The 23,745-nt window shown below is 43.7% G+C and overlaps 1 protein-coding gene across 1 annotated transcript; it reads left to right on the top strand.

The window, feature by feature from the left end:
* Positions 1-19,079: 19,079 nt before the first annotated feature.
* On the top strand, positions 19,080-23,452 carry LOC116355090 (uncharacterized). The gene is made up of 3 exons (XM_031798506.1): positions 19,080-19,516; positions 20,403-21,067; positions 21,978-23,452. Exons 2-3 carry the CDS (start codon positions 20,425-20,427, stop codon positions 22,337-22,339), a joined length of 1,005 nt encoding a protein of 334 aa, XP_031654366.1. The 5' UTR covers positions 19,080-19,516; positions 20,403-20,424; the 3' UTR covers positions 22,340-23,452.
* Positions 23,453-23,745: the final 293 nt, after the last annotated feature.

Below are 23,745 nucleotides of genomic sequence, written 5' to 3'. Positions count from 1 at the left end.
ATTAAAGTTAATGAACACCATTCCAACTAGTAAGAAATGAATGGGTTGTGGATTAAGTAAACAGATACGGTAGTTAACCTATGGTTGAACTGACAAAACTTGTTTTAGATAAGACAGTGAGTACATTCCTAGGTTTTCTGTTAATTAGAACTGTCAGCTAAGTGGTGATCGATAATATTGAGGGGTCAAAAGTTAATTCAGTTGTGTTGTGTGTCCTGTGTATGTGCTGGGGGGGTCAGAATGAACTCAGAATTAACCTTTAAAGTTCCCTTTGACCCGGTCTGGAGGAGGAGATTAATTAATAGATTAATTTTAGGAGCAATGAAATGACGTCATGTTATTGTATATAAACTGTTGCTCGTGGTAACGTGGGAGCGCGCTCCGAGAATAAATTCTGTTACCTATTAATGATAACACTGGTCTTCATCTATTTTATGCAAACAAGAATCTTACAAATTCTCATGAAATAGATTAAGGGAATTCAATTAATGAAAACACATTGGTATAATTAAATTACAGTAACAATTGGTCCTTCGAGCCGGATTCCACAAACTTGCCTCTGTCGTCCGAAGAGAAAGCCAAAAGCCGAAAGCCGTGCACGAACGAGTCTGGACTCGTTATTTAAATACCTGGCCTCTGGATTGAGGTTTAAAAAAACAGGCCGGTATAAAGATCTAAGGGCGACAGAGAAGGTGACGGAATCGAACCGGCATTGCTTTTCCCAGTCTACAGGACGAAGGTAAATATTCTTTATTCTCGAATTTGGGAGGAATTATTTAAGATATTTTTGATTGAATGTTCTAAAGGAGTTTGGATTTAATCAATGATAGGTGCTTCTGAACAAATACACTAGGTTTCTACTTTGTGTTTTAACCAAAATCGATAGGAAGGAAGGTAAGAGGTCCGAAATGACCTTGATAATGAATTCTAACACAAATAAACATATAGGAAGGAAGGGATATAGTAAGTTTTGTTAGATAGGACGGTCGTTCTGTACAAATAGGATAGCCATTAATTAAAAAGACATACCTAAATATAAATTAGGCTTGGTGAGAAGGCAGGGTAACCTAGGCGAACGGGAAAATTGAACCTATTCAATACTGAAAGAAAGTAATATCCACGGAGGTGGTGAGGGAAACATAGTCTAGAGAAGTGAGATATGAGATATTAACGTTGAAAGTCCCAAGGAACAATAGTTTATAATGAGCTTATAATTGTATAGGGGTGAAATTTAATGTCCGATCAAAAGTCAAATATATAGACGAAGTTTCCAGAAAGGAGAAATACATATAGAAACCCATACACATTGATTATCATTAAAGAGACACACACATAGTCAGACAGGAGAGCAACTAAAGTAACTGAGTAACAGTAAATAGCATATTCATAGAAATACACACACATAGAAGGTAAAAAATAGAAAGGCATAGATAAGTGATTAAATACCATAGCTACTAGTAACGGTAAGGATTTAACTAACATGGGTAGTAAATCTTCAAAGGAGGGCCCGGAACTAACGGGAGACGAGCATTATATGGAACAGAGAGACAAAAGAAACATTGATTTCGGTCTAAAATGGAGAAAGAAATATGATTTTGATGGCCGTCTAAATGTAGAAAAGCTGGAATCACTTATGAAACAGATACATAAGGAATGTGGAAAAAATGTGAAAAAGCAGAATAAACAGGGGTTACACACAGCTGGAGTTTGGCTTTCAGAAGCAAAAAAAGAGAGTTGAGGGTGAAAATAGGAGGAAACCCAAAAAGAGCCAAGATGCGCTGCCCTCCGCTCCCGCAGATAAAAAAGTTAGCCAATTGGGCGGGGGTGAGGGTAACAAACTATATCCTTCTCAAGTATACCAAGAATACAGAGTTAATCTTGTCGATGAGATAGTGGTTGTGAGAATACAGCTGCAGGAGCTACCTGCAGTATCACCACCCATATATGTGAAGCTGAAGCCGAGGGATAATAGAGTCAGAAAAAGGAAAAAGTTGAGAAAAGTGGATAAGGTGAGTCAAAAGAAAAATATAAAATGTTTTAATTGTAACGAAACTGGGCATTTCTCCCGGGAGTGTAACACTCCCTTCAAACGTCACCACCAAGATGGTAATTTAACTAAGGGGAAGATCAGAGGTGACAATCGGGTAGAAAAAAAGGGATCAGATACGAGATTAAGCGAGATTAATGAGAATCCTGGCAGAGGAAAACTTTGGGCTTTTAAATTAGGGCTATTTTCTGTTGTCCCGATGCCGGAGTTACGAATACAGACAATTGTAAAATGGGTCTATTTGTGGAGATTCTCAGTCAGTTCCGTAGTGTTGGTGGTATAGTGGTGAGCATAGCTGTCTTGCAAACTGCAGTCCAAGGTTCGGTTCCCAGCCAAGGCGTTAACAAAAAAAAAGTTAGTTTTTGGTTGTAATTAAACTAATTGTATGTTTTGCAGAGAAAGTTAGTCACTAGTATTTCTATAAGATATAAACTGAACGTTTTAAATAGTTTGTTTGGTTCAATTGAAAGACTAATTCATTCAACTTAAAATAAGGACGGAGCGAATTTTGATGCAAGACGATGTCAGTTCACTAAATGATCTGTTTGAATAATGTATTGGGAATAGAGTCGTAATTAAAATGCTAAATCAAAGACGAGACAGTTACTTAAATCTAATGAATTCTAAATAATAACGAAGAGACAATTACGATAGATTTGTGCCCATCGAAATGTTCTTATGAATATTAGCGAATTGAGAGATGTGAGATCTTGATTGATGTTGTAAATTCTAATTCAAGATTCAACAGATGTGATAAATTAGGTTTGGTTTATCGAACCCGTACTACTGTTGCTGCAGACAGCCAACAATTATTTACAATTCATTGAAAGTCGTTGCGGCTTGGGTCTAGGTTGAGCGCTTGTTGATGACATCACTCGCAAGGCACTTTTGTCGCCACGGAAATGATGTTGTGACTGGGGGTGACGGAGAAAATTGTTTGTGTCTTTTAGAAGGAAAATGCGTGCATTATGGTTTTGAGTCACTTTTCAGAAGTTGATAAACATTTCCAAATACATTTTTAAAAGTAGCTGTAAGTCGTCAGGGTAGTCAGGAAAGATGCTAAAAACTAGCAGCAGATTCGCTAGGTGGGCATCATTGATTTGTGGCATTTAGTTGGACTGTATTTGGCTATGAGAAAGGGAGATTTGAATGTCTGAATCGTAAAACATAGTGATAATGGATTCTGATGGTTATTGATTCCTGGTTTGATTGTTTAAGTAACACCAGTGAATTTGAGCACTGTTTCCATTATGTGGAACAATGTTAGGGTATTAAATAAAGGTGAAATAATAAAAATAATACAAAAAATACAAATCCTGCCTGGCTACAGCTCCATCTCTTCATTAATTCATATATAATATTCGTAACAACATAATACGAGTCTGCCTCCCCCAAACTCTCCTTTCTGATAGTGCTGTAATACAAATCCTGCCTGGCTACAGCTCCATCTCTTCATTAATTCATATATAATATTTGTAACAACATAATACGAGTCTGCCTCCCCCAAACTCTCCTTTCTGATAGTGCTGTAATACAAATCCTGCCTGGCTACAGCTCCATCTCTTCATTAATTCATATATAATATTTGTAACAACATAATACGAGTCTGCCTCCCCCAAACTCTCCTTTCTGATAGTGCTGTAATACAAATCCTGCCTGGCTACAGCTCCATCTCTTCATTAATTCATATATAATATTTGTAACAACATAATACGAGTCTGCCTCCCCCAAACTCTCCTTTCTGATAGTGCTGTAATACAAATCCTGCCTGGCTACAGCTCCATCTCTTCATTAATTCATATATAATATTTGTAACAACATAATACGAGTCTGCCTCCCCCAAACTCTCCTTTCTGATAGTGCTGTAATACAAATCCTGCCTGGCTACAGCTCCATCTCTTCATTAATTCATATATAATATTTGTAACAACATAATACGAGTCTGCCTCCCCCAAACTCTCCTTTCTGATAGTGCTGTAATACAAATCCTGCCTGGCTACAGCTCCATCTCTTCATTAATTCATATATAATATTTGTAACAACATAATACGAGTCTGCCTCCCCCAAACTCTCCTTTCTGATAGTGCTGTAATACAAATCCTGCCTGGCTACAGCTCCATCTCTTCATTAATTCATATATAATATTTGTAACAACATAATACGAGTCTGCCTCCCCCAAACTCTCCTTTCTGATAGTGCTGTAATACAAATCCTGCCTGGCTACAGCTCCATCTCTTCATTAATTCATATATAATATTTGTAACAACATAATACGAGTCTGCCTCCCCCAAACTCTCCTTTCTGATAGTGCTGTAATACAAATCCTGCCTGGCTACAGCTCCATCTCTTCATTAATTCATATATAATATTTGTAACAACATAATACGAGTCTGCCTCCCCCAAACTCTCCTTTCTGATAGTGCTGTAATACAAATCCTGCCTGGCTACAGCTCCATCTCTTCATTAATTCATATATAATATTTGTAACAACATAATACGAGTCTGCCTCCCCCAAACTCTCCTTTCTGATAGTGCTGTAATACAAATCCTGCCTGGCTACAGCTCCATCTCTTCATTAATTCATATATAATATTTGTAACAACATAATACGAGTCTGCCTCCCCCAAACTCTCCTTTCTGATAGTGCTGTAATACAAATCCTAAGTAGTACAAGCAGCTTCAAAGGGGCTTGATTTTAAACATCACACCGCTGTTATGTAGACCTCCTGTGCAGAGCATGTTAATGGTAACCAGGGGCTCAGCAATGAGCTCCCAGCCCAGCCTGCGGTCCCTGGTGAGGTGAAAATGTAATATTTCCCATGAGGCCGTAGTAGTCTGCGTTGGAAGTTTCAGCTTCTGTCTAGAGCGATCTAGTCAAACAAGCATTGATCTGCCTGTGTGTGTGTGTGTGTTTAAATGCCAGTGTTTAGGCCTACACCATGGCTCTAACAACGATCATAATCCAACCCCAACACACATCTACAGTATGTACAGTATGAAGATGTATTGAACAGTTGACCAAGGCACTGACTTTCTGAAGACAACAACATAACCCATTGACACACAATAACCGTTGCTGAGATATGGAAGTCCCCTTTGGCCTACCAATGTTCATGTGATTGGTATCTGATGGAGTTGTTGTGCGTGTCGGGGTGATTCTACTGCCCGACAGTGACTGGTGTCTTTAGGACACGAGGAGGTAGACAGACGTTTTCCCCAGAGAATAGGCAGTGTGTGTGTGTGTTCACTCTCTCTCCGACCCGTCCCTAGGTGTGTGTGTTCCCTAGGTGTGTGTGTGTGTGTTCACTCTCTCTCCGACCCGTCCCTAGGTGTGTGTGTTCCCTAGGTGTGTGTGTGTGTGTTCACTCTCTCTCCGACCCGTCCCTAGGTGTGTGTGTTCCCTAGGTGTGTGTGTGTGTGTTCACTCTCTCTCCGACCCGTCCCTAGGTGTGTGTGTTCCCTAGGTGTGTGTGTGTGTGTTCACTCTCTCTCCGACCCGTCCCTAGGCTCCTTGCATCCGGACAGTATAAAACAATGGCAGCCTGTGAGGTTCATAAAGTTGCTTTGTTTGAAGGAAACAATAGAGTGGAACGGTCCATATTAGCTGTGCCATCTATAGCTCCACTGCCCCTTCCCTCTGTTCCTTTTATTAGAACACAGGATAACATACGCTTTTGTCATGGAACTATTTCAGTAGTGTTTTGATGCTGTTGAAGTAGGCCTGAAGTCTGTTTTTATGTTATCATTCTGTTGTTACAATTAAGCGTATACCAGTACACACACTCTCACATACACTTGCACACAGTACATTAGAACATACATTCACATAATAACATCTCGCTCTCTCTCCCTATCTCTCTGTATGTTATCTCTATATCTCCCCATCTCTCTCTCCCTCTCTGTATGTTATCTCTATATCTCCCCATCTCTCTCTCCCTCTCTGTATGTTATCTCTCTCCCTCTCTGTATGTTCTCTCTCCCCATCGATCTCTTCCTCTGTATGTTATCTCTCTCTCCCCATCTCTCTCTCCCTCTGTATGTTATCTCTATCTCTCTCCCGATCTTTCTCTCACTCTCTGTATGTTATCTCTCTCTCCCCATCTCTCTCTCCCTCTGTATGTTATCTCTATCTCCCCATCTCTCTCTCCTTCTCTGTATGTTATCTCTATCTCTCTCCCCATCTCTCTCTTCCTCTGTATGTTACCTCCCTCCCCCCATCTCTCTCTCCCTCTGTATGTTATCTCTCTCTCCCCATCTCTCTCCCTCTCTGTATGTTATCTCTATCTCTCTCCCTCTCTGTATGCTCTCTCTCTTCCTCTGTATGTTATCTCTATCTCTCTCCCTCTGTATGTTATATCTATCTCTCTCCCTCTCTGTATGCGCTCTCTCTTCCTCTCTGTATGTTATCTCGATCTCTCTCCCCATCTCTCTCTTCCTCTGTTTGTTATCTCTGTCTCTCCCCATCTCTCTCTCCCTCTCTTTATGCTCTCTCTCTGCCTCTCTGTATGTTATGTCTATCTCCCCATCTCTCTCTCCCTCTCTGTATGTTATCTCTATCTCTCTCTCCCTCTCTGTATGCTCTCTCTCTTCCTCTCTGTTTGTTATCTCTGTCTCTCCCCATCTCGCTCTCCCTCTCTGTATGTTATCTCTCTCTCTCCCTCTCTGTATGCTCTCTCTCTTCCTCTGTATGTTATCTCTATCTCTCTCCCCATCTCTCTGTTCCTCTCTGTATGTTATCTCTATCTCTCTCCCCATCTCTCTCTTCCTCTCTGTATGTTATCTCTATCTCTCCCCATCTCTCTCTTCCTCTCTGTATGTTATCTCTATCTCTCTCCCCATCTCTCTCTTCCTCTGTATGTTATCTCTATCTCTCTCCCCATCTCTCTCTTCCTCTGTATGTTATCTCTATCTCTCTCCCCATCTCTCTCTTCCTCTGTATGTTATCTCTATCTCCCCATCTCTCTCTTCCTCTGTATGTTATCTCTATCTCTCTCCCCATCTCTCTCTTCCTATGTATGTTATCTCTCTCTTCCCATCTCTCTCTTCCTCTGTATGTTATCTCTCTCTCCCCATCTCTCTCTTTCTCTGTATGTTATCTCTCTCTCCCCATCTCTCTCTTCCTCTGTATGTTAGCTCTCTCTTCCTCTGTATGTTATCTCTCGCTCTCTCTCTCTCTCTCTCACACACACACACACACACACACACACACACACACACACACACACACACGCGTCTACCTGCATCATCACGCTCACTGATACATATGCACTTTGCCCTTGCATGAGACATAAGCCATATGCTGGAACACGGTCGTGCATTTTAAGAGACCACACACACAGTACACACAGTACACACAAACACACACAGTACACACACATATTGGATTTCCCTCCCTTAGATCGTCCTTATGAAAGGTTCCATGTACACTGTGACAGTTGTATTAGACCGTGGTAGTGGTGCCACAACTCAGTCACTTGGTTTCATATGCCTCTGGTGACCTTTTTTAGTTGACTAGTACACACTCACATACACAATGTACAAATAATATTATATTATTTCCAAAGTATGCATACATATTGCTGTAGGGAAGACACACACCTGTATTTAAGAAGCTTAAAGTACCCTCTCCTTTCATTTGACAGTGTTTCTATTCATGTGTGTGAAGGAACTGCATCAATATTCACAGAATATTTGCATATTGAATAGAATCCCATTACATTGTCCACAGATACCAGCGTAAATATTGAGACATGCAGGCGTAAAGCACATACACACACACACACACACACACACACACACACCCACACACACACACACACACACACACACACACACACACACACACACACACACACACACACACACACACACACACACACACACACACACACACACACACACACAGATAACATACAGAGAGATGGGGAGAGAGAGAGATGTTATTATGTGAATGTATGTTCCAATATACTGTGTGCAAGTGTATGTGAGAGTGTGTGTACTGGTATACGCTTAATTATGTGTTATAATCAGGGCTTCAAATAAACGTTTTGGTCCACTAGCCACTGTGGCAAGTACCAGACAAAATATTTTTGGGGTGCAATAATTACACCAAAACACAAAGACAATTGCTGAACATGCTTTGTAATGTCTCTAAAACAATAAATGTATTATTAGTAATAAGTAACTAATGTGGTATATTTAAACAATAAGGCCTGAGGGGATGTGGTATATGGCCAATATACCATGGCTAAGAGCTGTTCCTAAGTACGACACAACACAGATACCATGGCTTTCAGCCAATCAGCATTCAGAGCTCGAACCACCCAGTTTATAATGTTTAATTAAATGTTTTGTGACCTGAGTCTTTTAACCAAAATATCACAGATGAGACAAAACATTTCACCTACTGCCTTTAAGGTCGGGAGGTTACCGTGGTAGCGCGACTAGAGTCATGTTTGTGACTGACTTTCAGTCTGACTATTAGAAGCGTTGTCACCTCTTCCCTAGCATTTAAAACTCAAACATAGAAAAACAACCTAGCTTGTGAACAAAACAATGTAAATAGTCAAGAAACACAACAACACAGTCTCACTTCAGTAGACTCTCGTTTCAAGTAAATTAGACCAACTTTTATGCATGTGCTCTTATGCGCACAGCCAGGCAGTGTTGCAGCGCGAAGTGCTGAATAGGATTCGTAATTGACCAGCTATGAAACAAAACGGCAGAAATACTTTGACAGCAGCATTTACTTATTTATAAAACCCTCTTAGGCCTCACTCCCCCTGTCTGAGATATCTACTGCAGCCCTTATCCTCCACATACAACAGCCATTCTGCCAGTCACATTCTGTTAAAGGTCCCCAAAGCTCACACATCCCTGGTCCTTCTTTTTTTCAGTTCGCTGCAGCTAGCGACTGGAAAGAGCTGCAGCAAACACAAACTGGACAGTTTAATCTCATTCTCTTCACTCAAAGACTCAATCATAGACACTTACTGACAGTTGTGGCTGCATTGCGACTGCATTGCGTGATGTATTGTTGTCTCTACCTTCTTGCCCGTTGTGCTGTTGACTTTGCCCAATAATGTCTGCACCATGTTTTGTGCTGCTACCACGTTGTGTTGCTACCATGTTGTTGTTATGTTGTGTTGCTACCATGCTACCAACATGTGTTGTCATGTGTTGCTGCCTTGTTATGTTGTTGTCTTAGGTCTCTCTTTATGTAGTGTTGTGTTGTCTCTCTTGTTGTGATGTGTGTTTTGTCCTATATTTATATTAGATTTATTTTGAATCTCAGCCCCTGTCCCCGCAGGAGGCCTTTTGTCTTTTGGTAGGCCATCATTGTAATTACGAATTTGTTCTTAACTGTCTTGCCTAGTTAAATAAGGTCAAATTAACATTTATTTTTCTATAAATGTGATCATACTTGACTATTTTTATTCACAAATAAGAGTGAAATGGACATTTTACCCGGCAATGCCAAAATCTGGTGGGTGTTAATTTTTTATTTAAGCCCTGGTTATAATGCATTATAGTAGCAGGTTGCAGATAGCTGATGGATGCTGTTAGATGGCCAATAGAGATGACTTTGGTGGCCAGACTGATTCCCATTGGAGTGACAAGATACAGAGGGACACCTCACGGGTATATACTATTCACTGGTTGAAGGATACCTCACGGGTATATACTATTCACTCGTTGAAGGACACCTCACGGGTATATACTATTCACTGGTTGAAGGACACCTCACGGGTATATACTATTCACTGGTTGAAGGACACCTCACGGGTATATACTATTCACTGGTTGAAGGACACCTCACGGGTATATACTATTCACTGGTTGAAGGACACCTCACGGGTATATACTATTCACTGGTTGAAGGATACCTCACGGGTATATACTATTCACTCGTTGAAGGACACCTCACGGGTATATACTATTCACTGGTTGAAGGATACCTCACGGGTATATACTATTCACTCGTTGAAGGACACCTCACGGGTATATACTATTCACTGATTGAAGGACACCTCACGGGTATATACTATTCACTCGTTGAAGGACACCTCACGGGTATATACTATTCACTGGTTGAAGGACACCTCACGGGTATATACTATTCACTCGTTGAAGGACACCTCACGGGTATATACTATTCACTCGTTTAAGGACACCTCACGGGTATATACTATTCACTGGTTGAAGGACACCTCATGGGTATATACTACTCACTCGTTGAAGGATACCTCATGGGTATATACTATTCACTCGTTGAAGGACACCTCATGGGTATATACTATTCACTCGTTGAAGGACACCTCACGGGTATATACTATTCACTCATTGAAGGATACCTCACGGGTATATACTATTCACTCGTTGAAGGATACCTCACGGGTATATACTATTCACTCGTTGAAGGACACCTCACGGGTATATACTATTCACTCGTTGAAGGATACCTCACGGGTATATACTACTCACTCGTTGAAGGATACTTCACGGGTATATACTACTCACTCGTTGAAGGATACCTCACGGGTATATACTACTCACTCGTTGAAGGACACCTCATGCGTATATACTACTCACTCGTTGAAGGACACCTCACGGGTATATACTACTCACTCGTTGAAGGACACCGAACATTCTATATTGAAAACCTAAAATCAGGTGATTATGCTCACTTTTGAGGATGAAATGACATTACAGTACATGGATTTGGACAGTGCTTGACTTGGACAGGAATAGGTGCCGGTATTCATGTTGGATGCTGGTACTATCTATGTTTAGGTGCGGGAGCTCCACAATACGTTTGAGCTAATATTCTAGAAGAGGAAGAGGAGCTCTAGCAGTAGAATATTTAGGTGCCGGTACTCAGCTCTAGTGAGCTCCTGCCCATGTCGAGACCCATATTTATGTTGATTTATTTTCCCTTTTGTACTTTAACTGTTTGCACATAATATGACATTTGAAATGTCTTTATTATTTTGGAACTTTTGTGAGTGTAATTGTCACGCCCTGACCTTAAAGAGCTTTTATTGTCTCTATTTTGGTTTGGTCAAGGTGTGATTTGGGTGGGCATTCTATGTTCATTTTTCTATGTTTTGTATTTCTTTGTTTTGGCCGGGTATGGTTCTCAATCAGGGAAGCTGTCTATCGTTGTCTCTGATTGGGAACCATACTTAGGCAGCCCTTTTTCCCACCTGTGATTGTGGGTAGTTGTATTTGTTTGTTGGCACTATAGCCTTTAGCTTCACGGTTGTTTTTGGATTGTTTATAGTTTTTGTCGGCATCATATTAATAAAGGAATATGTACGCTCACAACGCTGCACTTTGGTCCTCTTCATTCAACGGCCATGACAGAACTGCCCACCACCAAGGGACGAAGCAGCGTGGTAAAGAGATAAAGGCAGCGAAGGAGGAGCGGCGGTGATATGAGGAGGCTAACCATCGAAGCAGGCACGAGAGGCAGCCCCCCCCCCCATTTTTTTTTTTGGGGGGGGGGGCACACAGGGATTGTGGCAGGATTCAGACCTGATCTGTTGGAGGGTGTGTGTGTGAGGTGGGGTAAAGGCATGAGGAGGGCACTTCTGGGGCAGGGCCCAGGGGGACTAGGAGGTATTTTCTGGGACTCTGACATTTATCTGCCTGACTGCTCCTGAAAGTGATCCTGCTGAGTCCGACACAGGAAATCTCAGGCTTTCCAAACACACACCAATGCCACGGAACAATAACACACACACACACAGCCAAACTGACAACACACCTACACACACACAGCTCCACTGGAAACAGACACACAATCAAACTGACAACAGACATACACACACAGCTCCACTGAAAATATGCACTGACAACATACACACAATCCAACTGACAACACACATGGCCCTGGTGAAACCCCAATGAGTAGAGTGATAAAGTGGGATGGGGGTTTTGAGGTACATGGGACCCTCCTCAGCTAAAGCACAAAATACGCCTTTAATTAATGGTAATATGATTAGCTCATTACATATGTTATAACCAATTTCAATATCTTCTTATAGCAGTAAATGCTCTCAAAATGAAGTATAACAATGTATGTCAATAAAGGAATAGGAATATACTGCTATACCTTGTGGATCCCTAGGACCAGAACTGGACAACAACAATTCTACCAATGATGAGACATACGCCTTGTTTAAATCCCCTAAAAATGCAGTAACCCACCCTCCCTTCCTTGAGGTAATGATAGGATTTACGAAAGGAGAAATCCTTTCTATATTTAAACTAGGCCTGAACTTCCACTTTTGACGACAATTGACAAAGTAATGTACTTGGTGTCTGGCACCACCATGTGTCAGCACAGGGAATTGCTTTGGTATGCATCTACAACAGAACAAGTACTTTTCTCCATGTCTGCTAACAATCCATCATGACCAATAGAATAACACACAGTAACAGCCTCATGTACTGCGGTGTGTGCATACTGTCGTGTTATTAGATACTTTTGACGCCGGAAGGTCAAATCGGGGGACATGATAGAGGCCTACTTTTCCAGTATGAAACCCTGAAGCACAGATCTGCAGTCATTCTTGGCAGGAAACCGACATACTTGGCAGGAAGAGGCTGTTCTTTTCAAATATTTGCCTCTGTCGAACAGCCAAGTGAACAAACATGTATTTTCGTACCCGATGCCATTTGTGAAACTATGATCAATAGGTTATCGATGTACAATTATTTACAATGTAAATAAACAGTCCTAAAATGCAACGTAAAGACAGGTCCGATAACATGAGTTATGTTTGTGGACCGAGACACCGAGTTGGTTGTTGCCCACTGCATGAATTGAAGCGCACAAGCATAAAAAAAAGAAACTAACAAAACTAACAATGGGTGACAAAGGGTTGGCATGATGACACAAACAGGCACTCAGGCTGTTTTCTCCCTCTGTCATTAAACTTCTACTCCTGCTCTAATTCTTTCCCCTGTTCCTTCCCCCAGTGACTCCCACTCTGGGTCAGACATGTCTGTGATAGTGGAAGCGGGGCGGTTCATAGCCCAGAGCATCATCTACTACCACACCAGCTGGAGACCAGGGGGCGATACCCCCTCCCGCTCTCACCATCTCCACCACCTCCTCCTTATACTCCCATCTAGACTCTCCTCTTCCCTCCCCTCGTAGTCCCTCTCCACCCCCTTGCTCCCAGACTTGCCCTCTCACCAAGACGTTTCCTCAGTTCTCACCCATTCCGCTTTTGATATACTAAACCTCTCTCCATCTTCGCCCTCCTCCTCCCCCTGTCCACTCCTCCTGTTTTTCCCGTGGCTGGGCGCCCGACCGGGGGCCATGGCGAAGTACCGGGACCTCTACCTGGAACGCGGCCTGGACATCCTATCTGTGGAGAGCACTGTGTGGCACTTCCTGTGGCCTCGCTGGGGGCTGGAGTACGGGGCTGAGGTCCTGGAGGTCCTGGGAGACCCGCGTTTCAAAGGTCGCCCCCTTCTGGTCCACGCCTTCTCTATTGGCGGGTACACCTTCACCCAGCTGCTCAGCCAGATGGTCAGGGAGCCACACAAGTACCCAGGCCTGGCCCAACGGGTCGTAGGACATGTCTATGACAGCATGGTGGTCGGGTCGCTGGAGCATATGGCTAAAGGTGAGAGAGGGGAAGGAAAGGAGGTAGGATTGTCAGTTTGGATTATTACTCTGAGAGAGGAGAGGGATCTGCTACTGAGACGGTGTGTGGGTGTGTGTATGGGTTAGTTTGTGTGTGGGTGTGTGTATGGGTTAGTTTGTGTGTGGATGTGTGTATGGGTTAGTTTGTGTGTGGGTGTGTGTATGGGTTAGTTTGTGTGTGGGTGTGTGTATGGGTTAGTTTGTGTGTGGATGTGTGTATGGGTTAGTTTGTGTGTGGATGTGTGTATGGGTTAGTTTGTGTGTGGGTGTGTGTATGGGTTAGTTTGTGTGTGGATGTGTGTATGGGTTAGTTTGTGTGTGGATGTGTGTATGGGTTAGTTTGTGTGTGGGTGTGTGTATGGGTTAGTTTGTGTGTGGGTGTGTGTATGGGTTAGTTTGTGTGTGGGTGTGTGTATGGGTTAGTTTGTGTGTGGGTGTGTGTATGGGTTAGTTTGTGTGTGGGTGTGTGTATGGGTTAGTTTGTGTGTGGGTGTGTGTATGGGTTAGTTTGTGTGTGGGTGTGTGTATGTGATTAGTTTCAAATCAAATCAAATCAAATCAAATTTTATTTGTCACATACACATGGTTAGCAGATGTTAATGCGAGTGTAGCGAAATGCTTGTGCTTCTAGTTCCGACAATGCAATAATAACCAACAAGTAATCTAACTAACAATTCCAAAACTACTGTCTTATACACAGTGTTAGGGGATAAAGAATATGTACATAAGGATATATGAATGAGTGATGGTACAGAGCAGCATAGGCAAGATACAGTAGATGATATCGAGTACAGTTTATACATATGAGATGAGTATGTAAACAAAGTGGCATAGTTAAAATGGCTAGTGATACATGTATTACATAAGGATGCAGTCGATGATATAGAGTACAGTATATACGTATGCATATGAGATGAATAATGTAGGGTAAGTAACATTATATAAGGTAGCATTGTTTAAAGTGGCTAGTGATATATTTACATCATTTCCCATCAATTCCCATTATTAAAGTGGCTGGAGTTGAGTCAGTGTCATTGTCAGTGTGTTGGCAGCAGCCACTCAATGTTAGTGGTGGCTGTTTAACAGTCTGATGGCCTTGAGATAGAAGCTGTTTTTCAGTCTCTCGGTCTCAGCTTGGATGCACCTGTACTGACCTCGCCTTCTGGATGATAGCGGGGTGAACAGGCAGTGGCTCGGGTGGTTGATGTCCTTGATGATCTTTATGGCCTTCCTGTAACATCGGGTGGTGTAGGTGTCCTGGAGGGCAGGTAGTTTGCCCCCGGTGATGCGTTGTGCAGACCTCACTACCCTCTGGAGAGCCTTACGGTTGAGGGCGGAGCAGTTGCCGTACCAGGCGGTGATACAGCCCGCCAGGATGCTCTCGATTGTGCATCTGTAGAAGTTTGTGAGTGCTTTTGGTGACAAGCCGAATTTCTTCAGCCTCCTGAGGTTGAAGAGGCGCTGCTGCGCCTTCTTCACGATGCTGTCTGTGTGAGTGGACCAATTCAGTTTGTCTGTGATGTGTATGCCGAGGAACTTAAAACTTGCTACCCTCTCCACTAATGTTCCATCGATGTGGATAGGGGGGTGTTCCCTCTGCTGTTTCCTGAAGTCCACAATCATCTCCTTAGTTTTGTTGACGTTGAGTGTGAGGTTATTTTCCTGACACCACACTCCGAGGGCCCTCACCTCCTCCCTGTAGGCCGTCTCGTCGTTGTTGGTAATCAAGCCTACCACTGTTGTGTCGTCCGCAAACTTGATGATTGAGTTGGAGGCCTGCGTGGCCACGCAGTCGTGGGTGAACAGGGAGTACAGGAGAGGGCTCAGAACGCACCCTTGTGGGGCCCCAGTGTTGAGGATCAGCGGGGAGGAGATGTTGTTGCCTACCCTCACCACCTGGGGGCGGCCCGTCAGGAAGTCCAGTACCCAGTTGCACAGGGCGGGGTCGAGACCCAGGGTCTCGAGCTTGATGACGAGCTTGGAGGGTACTATGGTGTTGAATGCCGAGCTGTAGTCGATGAACAGCATTCTCACATAGGTATTCCTCTTGTCCAGATGGGTTAGGGCAGTGTGCAGTGTGGTTGAGATTGCATCGTCTGTGGACTTATTTGGGCGGTAAGCAAATTGGAGTGGGTCTAGGGTGTCAGGTAGGGTGGAGGTGATATGGTCCTTGACTAGTCTCTCAAAGCACTTCATGATGACGGATGTGCGTGCTACGGGGCGGTAGTCGTTTAGCTCAGTTACCTTAGCTTTCTTGGGAACAGGAACAATGGTGGCCCTCTTGAAGCATGTGGGAACAGCAGACTGGTATAGGGATTGATTGAATATGTCCGTAAACACACCGGCCAGCTGGTCTGCGCATGCTCTGAGGGCGCGGCTGGGGATGCCGTCTGGGCCTGCAGCCTTGCGAGGGTTAACACGTTTAAATGTCTTACTCACCTCGGCTGCAGTGAAGGAGAGACCGCATGTTTTCGTTGCAGGCCGTGTCAGTGGCACTGTATTGTCCTCAAAGCGGGCAAAAAAGTTATTTAGTCTGCCTGGGAGCAAGACATCCTGGTCCGTGACTGGGCTGGATTTCTTCCTGTAGTCCGTGATTGACTGTAGACCCTGCCACATGCCTCTTGTGTCTGAGCCGTTGAATTGAGATTCTACTTTGTCTCTGTACTGACGCTTAGCTTGTTTGATAGCCTTGCGGAGGGAATAGCTTCACTGTTTGTATTCGGTCATGTTACCAGACACCTTGCCCTGATTAAAAGCAGTGGTTCGCGCTTTCAGTTCCACACGAATGCTGCCATCAATCCACGGTTTCTGGTTAGGGAATGTTTTAATCGTTGCTATGGGAACGACATCTTCAACGCACGTTCTAATGAACTCGCACACCGAATCAGCGTATTCGTCAATATTGTTATCTGACGCAATACGAAACATGTCCCAGTCCACGTGATGGAAGCAGTCTTGGAGTGTGGAGTCAACTTGGTCGGACCAGCGTTGGACAGACCTCAGCGTGGGAGCCTTTTGTTTTAGTTTCTGTCTGTAGGCAGGGATCAACAAAATGGAGTCGTGGTCAGCTTTTCCGAAAGGGGGGCGGGGCAGGGCCTTATATGCGTCGCGGAAGTTAGAGTAACAATGATCCAAGGTCTTTCCACCCCTGGTTGCGCAATCGATATGCTGATAAAATTTAGGGAGTCTTGTTTTCAGATTAGCCTTGTTAAAATCCCCAGCTACAATGAATGCAGCCTCCGGATAAATCGTTTCCAGTTTGCAGAGAGTTAAATAAAGTTCGTTCAGAGCCATCGATGTGTCTGCTTGGGGGGGGATATATACGGCTGTGATTATAATCGAAGAGAATTCTCTTGGTAGATAATGCAGTCTACATTTGATTGTGAGGAATTCTAAATCAGGTGAACAGAAGGATTTGAGTTCCTGTATGTTTCTTTCATCACAACATGTCACGTTAGCCATAAGGCATACGCCCCCGCCCCTCTTCTTACCAGAAAGATGTTTGTTTCTGTCGGCGCGATGCGTGGAGAAACCCGTTGGCTGCACCGCCTCGGATAGCGTCTCTCCAGTGAGCCATGTTTCGGTGAAGCAAAGAACGTTGCAGTCTCTGATGTCCCTCTGGAATGCTACCCTTGCTAGTTTGTGTGTGGATGTGTGTGGATGTGTGGATGTGTGTATGGGTTAGTTTGTGTGTGGGTGTGTGTATGGGTTAGTTTGTGTGTGGGTGTGTGTATGGGTTAGTTTGTGTCTGGGTGTGTGTATGGGTTAGTTTGTGTGTGGATGTGTGTATGGGTTAGTTTGTGTGTGGGTGTGTGTATGGGTTAGTTTGTTTGTGGGTGTGTGTATGGGTTAGTTTGTGTGTGGGTGTGTGTATGGGTTAGTTTGTGTGTGGATGTGTGTATGGGTTAGTTTGTGTGTGGATGTGTGTATGGGTTAGTTTGTGTGTGGATGTGTGTATGGGTTAGTTTTGTGTGTGGATGTGTGTATGGGTTAGTTTGTGTGTGGGTGTGTGTATGGGTTAGTTTGTGTGTGGGTGTGTGTATGGGTTAGTTTGTGTGTGGGTGTGTGTATGGGTTAGTTTGTGTGTGGGTGTGTGTATGGGTTAGTTTGTGTGTGGGTGTGTGTATGGGTTAGTTTGTGTGTGGGTGTGTGTATGGGTTAGTTTGTGTGTGGGTGTGTGTATGGGTTAGTTTGTGTGTGGATGTGTGTATGGGTTAGTTTGTGTGTGGCTGTGTGTATGGGTTAGTTTGTGTGTGGATGTGTGTATGGGTTAGTTTGTGTGTGGGTGTGTGTATGGGTTAGTTTGTGTGTGGATGTGTGTATGGGTTAGTTTGTGTGTGGGTGTGTGTATGGGTTAGTTTGTGTGTGGGTGTGTGTATGGGTTAGTTTGTGTGTGGGTGTGTGAATGGGTTAGTTTGTGTGTGGGTGTGTGTATGGGTTAGTTTGTGTGTTGGTGTGTGTATGGGTTAGTTTGTGTGTGGGTGTGTGTATGGGTTAGTTTGTGTGTGGGTGTGTGTATGGGTTAGTTTGTGTGTGGGTGTGTGTATGGGTAAGTTTGTGTGTGGGTGTGTGTATGGGTTAGTTTGTGTGTGGGTGTGTGTATGGGTTAGTTTGTGTGTGGGTGTGTGTATGGGTTAGTTTGTGTGTGCGTATGGGTTAGTTTGTGTGTGGGTGTGTGTATGGGTTAGTTTGTGTGTGGGTGTGTGTATGGGTTAGTTTGTGTGTGGGTTAGTTTGTGTGTGGGTTAGTTTGTGTGTGGGTTAGTTTGTGTGTGGGTTAGTTTGTGTGTGGGTGTGTGTATGGGTTAGTTTGTGTGTGGGTGTGTGTATGGGTTAGTTTGTGTGTGGGTTAGTTTGTGTGTGGGTTAGTTTGTGTGTGGGTTAGTTTGTGTGTGGGTTAGTTTGTGTGTGGGTTAGTTTGTGTGTGGGTTAGTTTGTGTGTGGGTGTGTGACAGAGAAAATTATTTAAAATGTAATTAACCTTGACCGGTAAATAAAAAAACGTAATCATGACCAATAGAATAACACACAGTAACAACCTTATGTACTGAGGTGTGTGCATACTGTCCTGTCATTAGATACTTTTGACAAATGACATAGGCCTACTTTCCCAGTATGACCCCTCATACTAGGATAGACACCGACATTCTTGTCAGGAAGAGGATGTTCTTTTGAAATATGTGCCTCTTTCGAACAGCCAAGGAACAACTCTGTCTTTTCCTCTTGTTCAATAGTTAATCACAATGTATGAAGTCAGAACGTGCAAGAGCGGCGCGCGCCCGATGCCATTTGTGAAACTATGATAAATTGGTTATGCATTTACACTTATTTACAATGTAATGATGACAGTTCAAACAGTCCTAAAATGCAACGGAAAGACAGGTCCGATAATATGATTTCTGTTTGTGGACAGTGACAACGGACCTGGGCTCTCGTGACATTTAACGGCAAATGGAAAAGCGTATGTGAAAATGCAGTTGAGTGTGTTTTTGCACGCCCACTAGGTGAAACGAAGGGCACGAGCAAAACCAGGACACGGAGCAGACTGGAGCGGCACAGAATCGAATAAACTCAGGATCTTGAAAGTTGTGGTTATTTCCAACCCTATCGAGTTCGTTTATAACGGACGGTTCATGAATGCTCAAATCTATTAAAGAGGTTAATTCACAGAAAGAAGACCTTGGAGGGTGGGCAGATGTCAACTGCTATGAGGATTCTCAAATTCTTCATGGGGTACAGTTGCAGAACTCTATGAACGCTGCCTGCTGTGTGACGTTGGCTTTGTTTGAAGAAGTGGCATGAAACTGGGTATGTAGAAATGACAGATGCTGAGCTATTTAACCATTTAGTTATTTGCGTAATTTAAGTTATTTGGCATGAAGTAGTAGAGCATAGTAGAGCATTTTAACAAAATGGACCTGTATCTGTGTTTTTATTGGACCTTTATTGAAGACTGCTGTAAGACTGACACATATCACCACATGGACAGGCTGCACCCTTGGTTGTGTTGTTGAACTGTCCTAAGCTTAAAACGTGTATGTGAACTGTAGTGTCTTAGCTCTTATTACTTATTTATATAATAAGAAAGACTCTGAATACAAGAAATTGAACTGGAGCTTCACATTTACAACTGGAGCTTCCCTTCACCAAATGTATATATATATATATTTTTGCTTTTTTGAAGTCTAATATGGTCCAAGGCAGGGCTGTGCACAGACCTTTTGGGGGGCATGTGTTTAAGAAAAAGGTTCCCCACAACCGCAGTCACAGACTGGTTGAGCAATTATTACAAGAAAAGGGGAAAGCAGCTGCACAACCAACTGAGTCTGTATCTGTAGACTACTATCTACATCTAACCAAATGAGTCAAGCCTGATCCCCATAAGCTGGATCCCACAACCTTGCATGTATGTCTGTGTGCACATGACTGTGTATGTAGGGTATACATTCATTTCAGTTGAGGTATATTGGTTATGCCTCAAGTGAATTTCATTTTTTTTTGTTTTGCTCATATTTCCTGACCTGGTCCCAGATCTGTTTGTGGTCTTGCCAACACCTGTCATCATCAAGCCACACATGACAATGAGTGACAAAGAGTTGGCATAATGGCACAGACTGACACTCAGGCAGTTTTCTCCCTCTGTAACTTAACTTCTACTCCTGCGCTAATTCTTTCCACTTTTCCTTCACCACAGTAACTCCCACTCTGGGCCAGACATGTCTGTGATAGTGGGAGAGTGGCGGTCCATAGCCCAGAGGGTCACCAGAAGCATCACCTACTACTACACCAGCCGGACACCAGGGGGTGATAACCCATCCCCCTCTCCTCCCACCATCTCCCCCACCTCCTCCCATCTAGACACTACTTTTCCCTCACCCTCCCTCTCCACCCCCTTGCTCCCAGACTTGCCCTCTCACCACGATGTTTCCTCAGTTCTCACCCCTTCCGCTTTGGATGTACCAACCCTCTCTCCATCCTCGCCCTCACCCTCCTCCTCCCCCCGTCCACTCCTCCTGCTTTTCCCATGGCTGGGCGCCCGACCGGGGGCCATGGCGAAGTACCGGGACCTCTACCTGGAACGCGGCCTGGACATCCTATCTGTGGAGAGCACTGTGTGGCACTTCCTATGGCCTCGCTGGGGGCTGGAGTATGGGGCTGAGGTCCTGGAGGTCCTGGGAGACCCGCGTTTCAAAGGTCGCCCCCTTCTGGTCCACGCCTTCTCCATCGGCGGGTACACCTTCACCCAGCTGCTCAGCCAGATGGTCAGGGAGCCACACAAGTACCCAGGCCTGGCCCAACGGGTCGTAGGACATGTCTATGACAGCATGGTGGTCGGGTCTCTGGAGCATATGGCTAAAGGTGAGAGAGGGGAAGGAAAGGAGGTAGGATTGTCAGTTTGGATTATTACTCTGAGAAAGGAGAGGGATCTGCTACTGAGACGGTGTGTGGGTGTGTGTATGGGTTAGTTTGTGTGTGGATGTGTGTATGGGTTAGTTTGTGTGTGGGTGTGTGTATGGGTTAGTTTGTGTGTGGATGTGTGTATGGGTTAGTTTGTGTGTGGATGTGTGTATGGGTTAGTTTGTGTGTGGATGTGTGTATGGGTTAGTTTGTGTGTGGGTGTGTGTATGGATTAGTTTGTGTGTGGATGTGTGTATGGGTTAGTTTGTGTGTGGATGTGTGTATGGGTTAGTTTGTGTGTGGGTGTGTGTATGGGTTAGTTTGTGTGTGGGTGTGTGTATGGGTTAGTTTGTGTGTGGATGTGTGTATGGGTTAGTTTGTGTGTGGATGTGTGTATGGGTTAGTTTGTGTGTGGATGTGTGTATGGGTTAGTTTGTGTGTGGGTGTGTGTATGGGTTAGTTTGTGTGTGGATGTGTGTATGGGTTAGTTTGTGTGTGGGTGTGTGTATGGGTTAGTTTGTGTGTGGATGTGTGTATGGGTTAGTTTGTGTGTGGGTGTGTGTGTGGGTTAGTTTGTGTGTGGGTGTGTGTATGGGTTAGTTTGTGTGTGGGTGTGTGTATGGGTTAGTTTGTGTGTGGGTGTGTGTATGGGTTAGTTTGTGTGTGGGTGTGTGTATGGGTTAGTTTGTGTGTGGATGTGTGTATGGGTTAGTTTGTGTGTGGGTGTGTGTATGGGTTAGTTTGTGTGTGGGTGTGTGTATGGGTTAGTTTGTGTGTGGGTGTGTGTATGGGTTAGTTTGTGTGTGGATGTGTGACAGAGAAAATAATTTGAAATGTAATTAACCTTGAAAATAATTTGTGTGTGCCTTAGGCCTGGGTCTGACCCTGTTCCCTCATATCGAGCCCCTGGTGCAATACACTGCTCTGCTCTACTTCTGGCTCTTCAAGTCCCAGACGGTGTACTACTACGACAAGTCAATCCAGGTCTTCTACAACAGCCCCGTCACCGCCCCGGCGCTCTTCTTCTTCTGCGAGAACGACGCGCTGTGCGACCCCGTCGCCATGGAGGCGGTCCTCGACTTCTGGAGGAAGCGGGGCATTGCTGTGGAAACCGGGAAGTGGAAGGAGTCTGTGCACGCTGCTCATCTACGCTGTCACCCGGAGGAGTACCTCTCCACGTTGGAAAAATTTATGATCTCGCTCAACATCGCCCCCCTCAGGGCTAAGATGTAAATGGCTCATGTGCTCATCACATTGAGGGGTTTGATAATTCAATAACTCCGGCATACTCATGTGCCAAAACAAATGTTATAACAGATGTTATAACAAAATTATAACATAGTATAACATAGTGTAGTCATGTAGCATGCAAACTTTTATCCATAGAAACTTGTTTGACACATACTCAGCATATGGGTCACGAGGGAAACAAACCCTCAACACACTAGTTTTACTTCCCTGTTGCTATAATAACAACATATCCAAACCTAACTCCTAGCATGTGTTTTGACTGTGCTACGTATTATTATCTATTTGTACAGATATAGGATCTTAATTTGACCTGCATTTTCGTAGCAAAATAATGAATGTTTAGTCCATAATGTTTCTTGATCAGTGGTCAGGCTATTAAAAGTTAATATAATTGTGTTAGTGTGGGTTTTCAGTGAATTTTCTGTGAATGTATGTAAATCACAAAGCTCATCTTCATTTCCTGCGGTACTGGAAAATTCTCAGCAACAGGAGTGATCAAATGAAGTTACTATATCTGTATGTGAGGTTACTCAATATTGTCCATGACACAGTCCATATGCACCAGATAAGGCCACGGTCACTATCTTTAAGGTGAAACACATGACAGACACAACTCACTACACGTTGATTTGCAATAATGAATTATTTAGTATTTGATTGTTATTGTTTTTACATGAGTATATATTAATTCTCAATAGCTGGTGACAGGGAGTACAGTGGGAGAGAGGAAGAGAGAGGGAGAGGAAACATTTTGAAGATGAGAAAGAACTGAAGAGGAGGAATACAGAAAGGAGTGGGAGGGTTTGAAGAAAGGAACGAAATAGAAAAGAAACACAGGAGATAGGGAAGAGATAATATGAGAGAGGTGGAAAAAAGAGAGATAGGCTACTGAGAAGTCTGGACAAGAATTCAAGATGAGGTACGGTATATTTAAACCTCTTCAGTCACAGAGAACCAGGACCTGTTCTGGAAGTAGGTGCCTGTCAATAGTAGTGTAGTGAGTGACAAACAATCTGTGGGAGGTTTTCTTATCAGGCATTTCCGGCAACTGTTGCATATTCAATCTAGTTTGTATTAAACTTTTTTTTGTCTGTTTTGGTCTCACAAAACTGAGTGTTCTTTATGAGGAAGCAAAGGGTTAAGTATGTGACGATGTATCACGGCCAAGGGTACATGCTGTGAACTGCCATGTGATATTGACTGCACACACCCCAGTAGGCTAAGGTTTGCACTTGCGGAACAATCTGTGTCTAACCTCTGGCACCAGCAGAAAGAGACTTTGAAAGTTACATAAATATAGGCACGTGCATGTGTAACGGGGTAGAACCGTTGATATTGTGAACGAAGGCTTGTTGGGCTGTCAGTCCCAGGTGTGGCTCATTTATCCT

The sequence above is a fragment of the Oncorhynchus kisutch genome, linkage group LG19 (genome assembly GCF_002021735.2).
Source record: "Oncorhynchus kisutch isolate 150728-3 linkage group LG19, Okis_V2, whole genome shotgun sequence".
Lineage (NCBI taxonomy): Eukaryota > Metazoa > Chordata > Actinopteri > Salmoniformes > Salmonidae > Oncorhynchus > Oncorhynchus kisutch.
The sequence above is the reverse complement of the archived record's forward strand: the minus strand, read 5'-3'. Positions and strand labels throughout refer to the sequence as shown.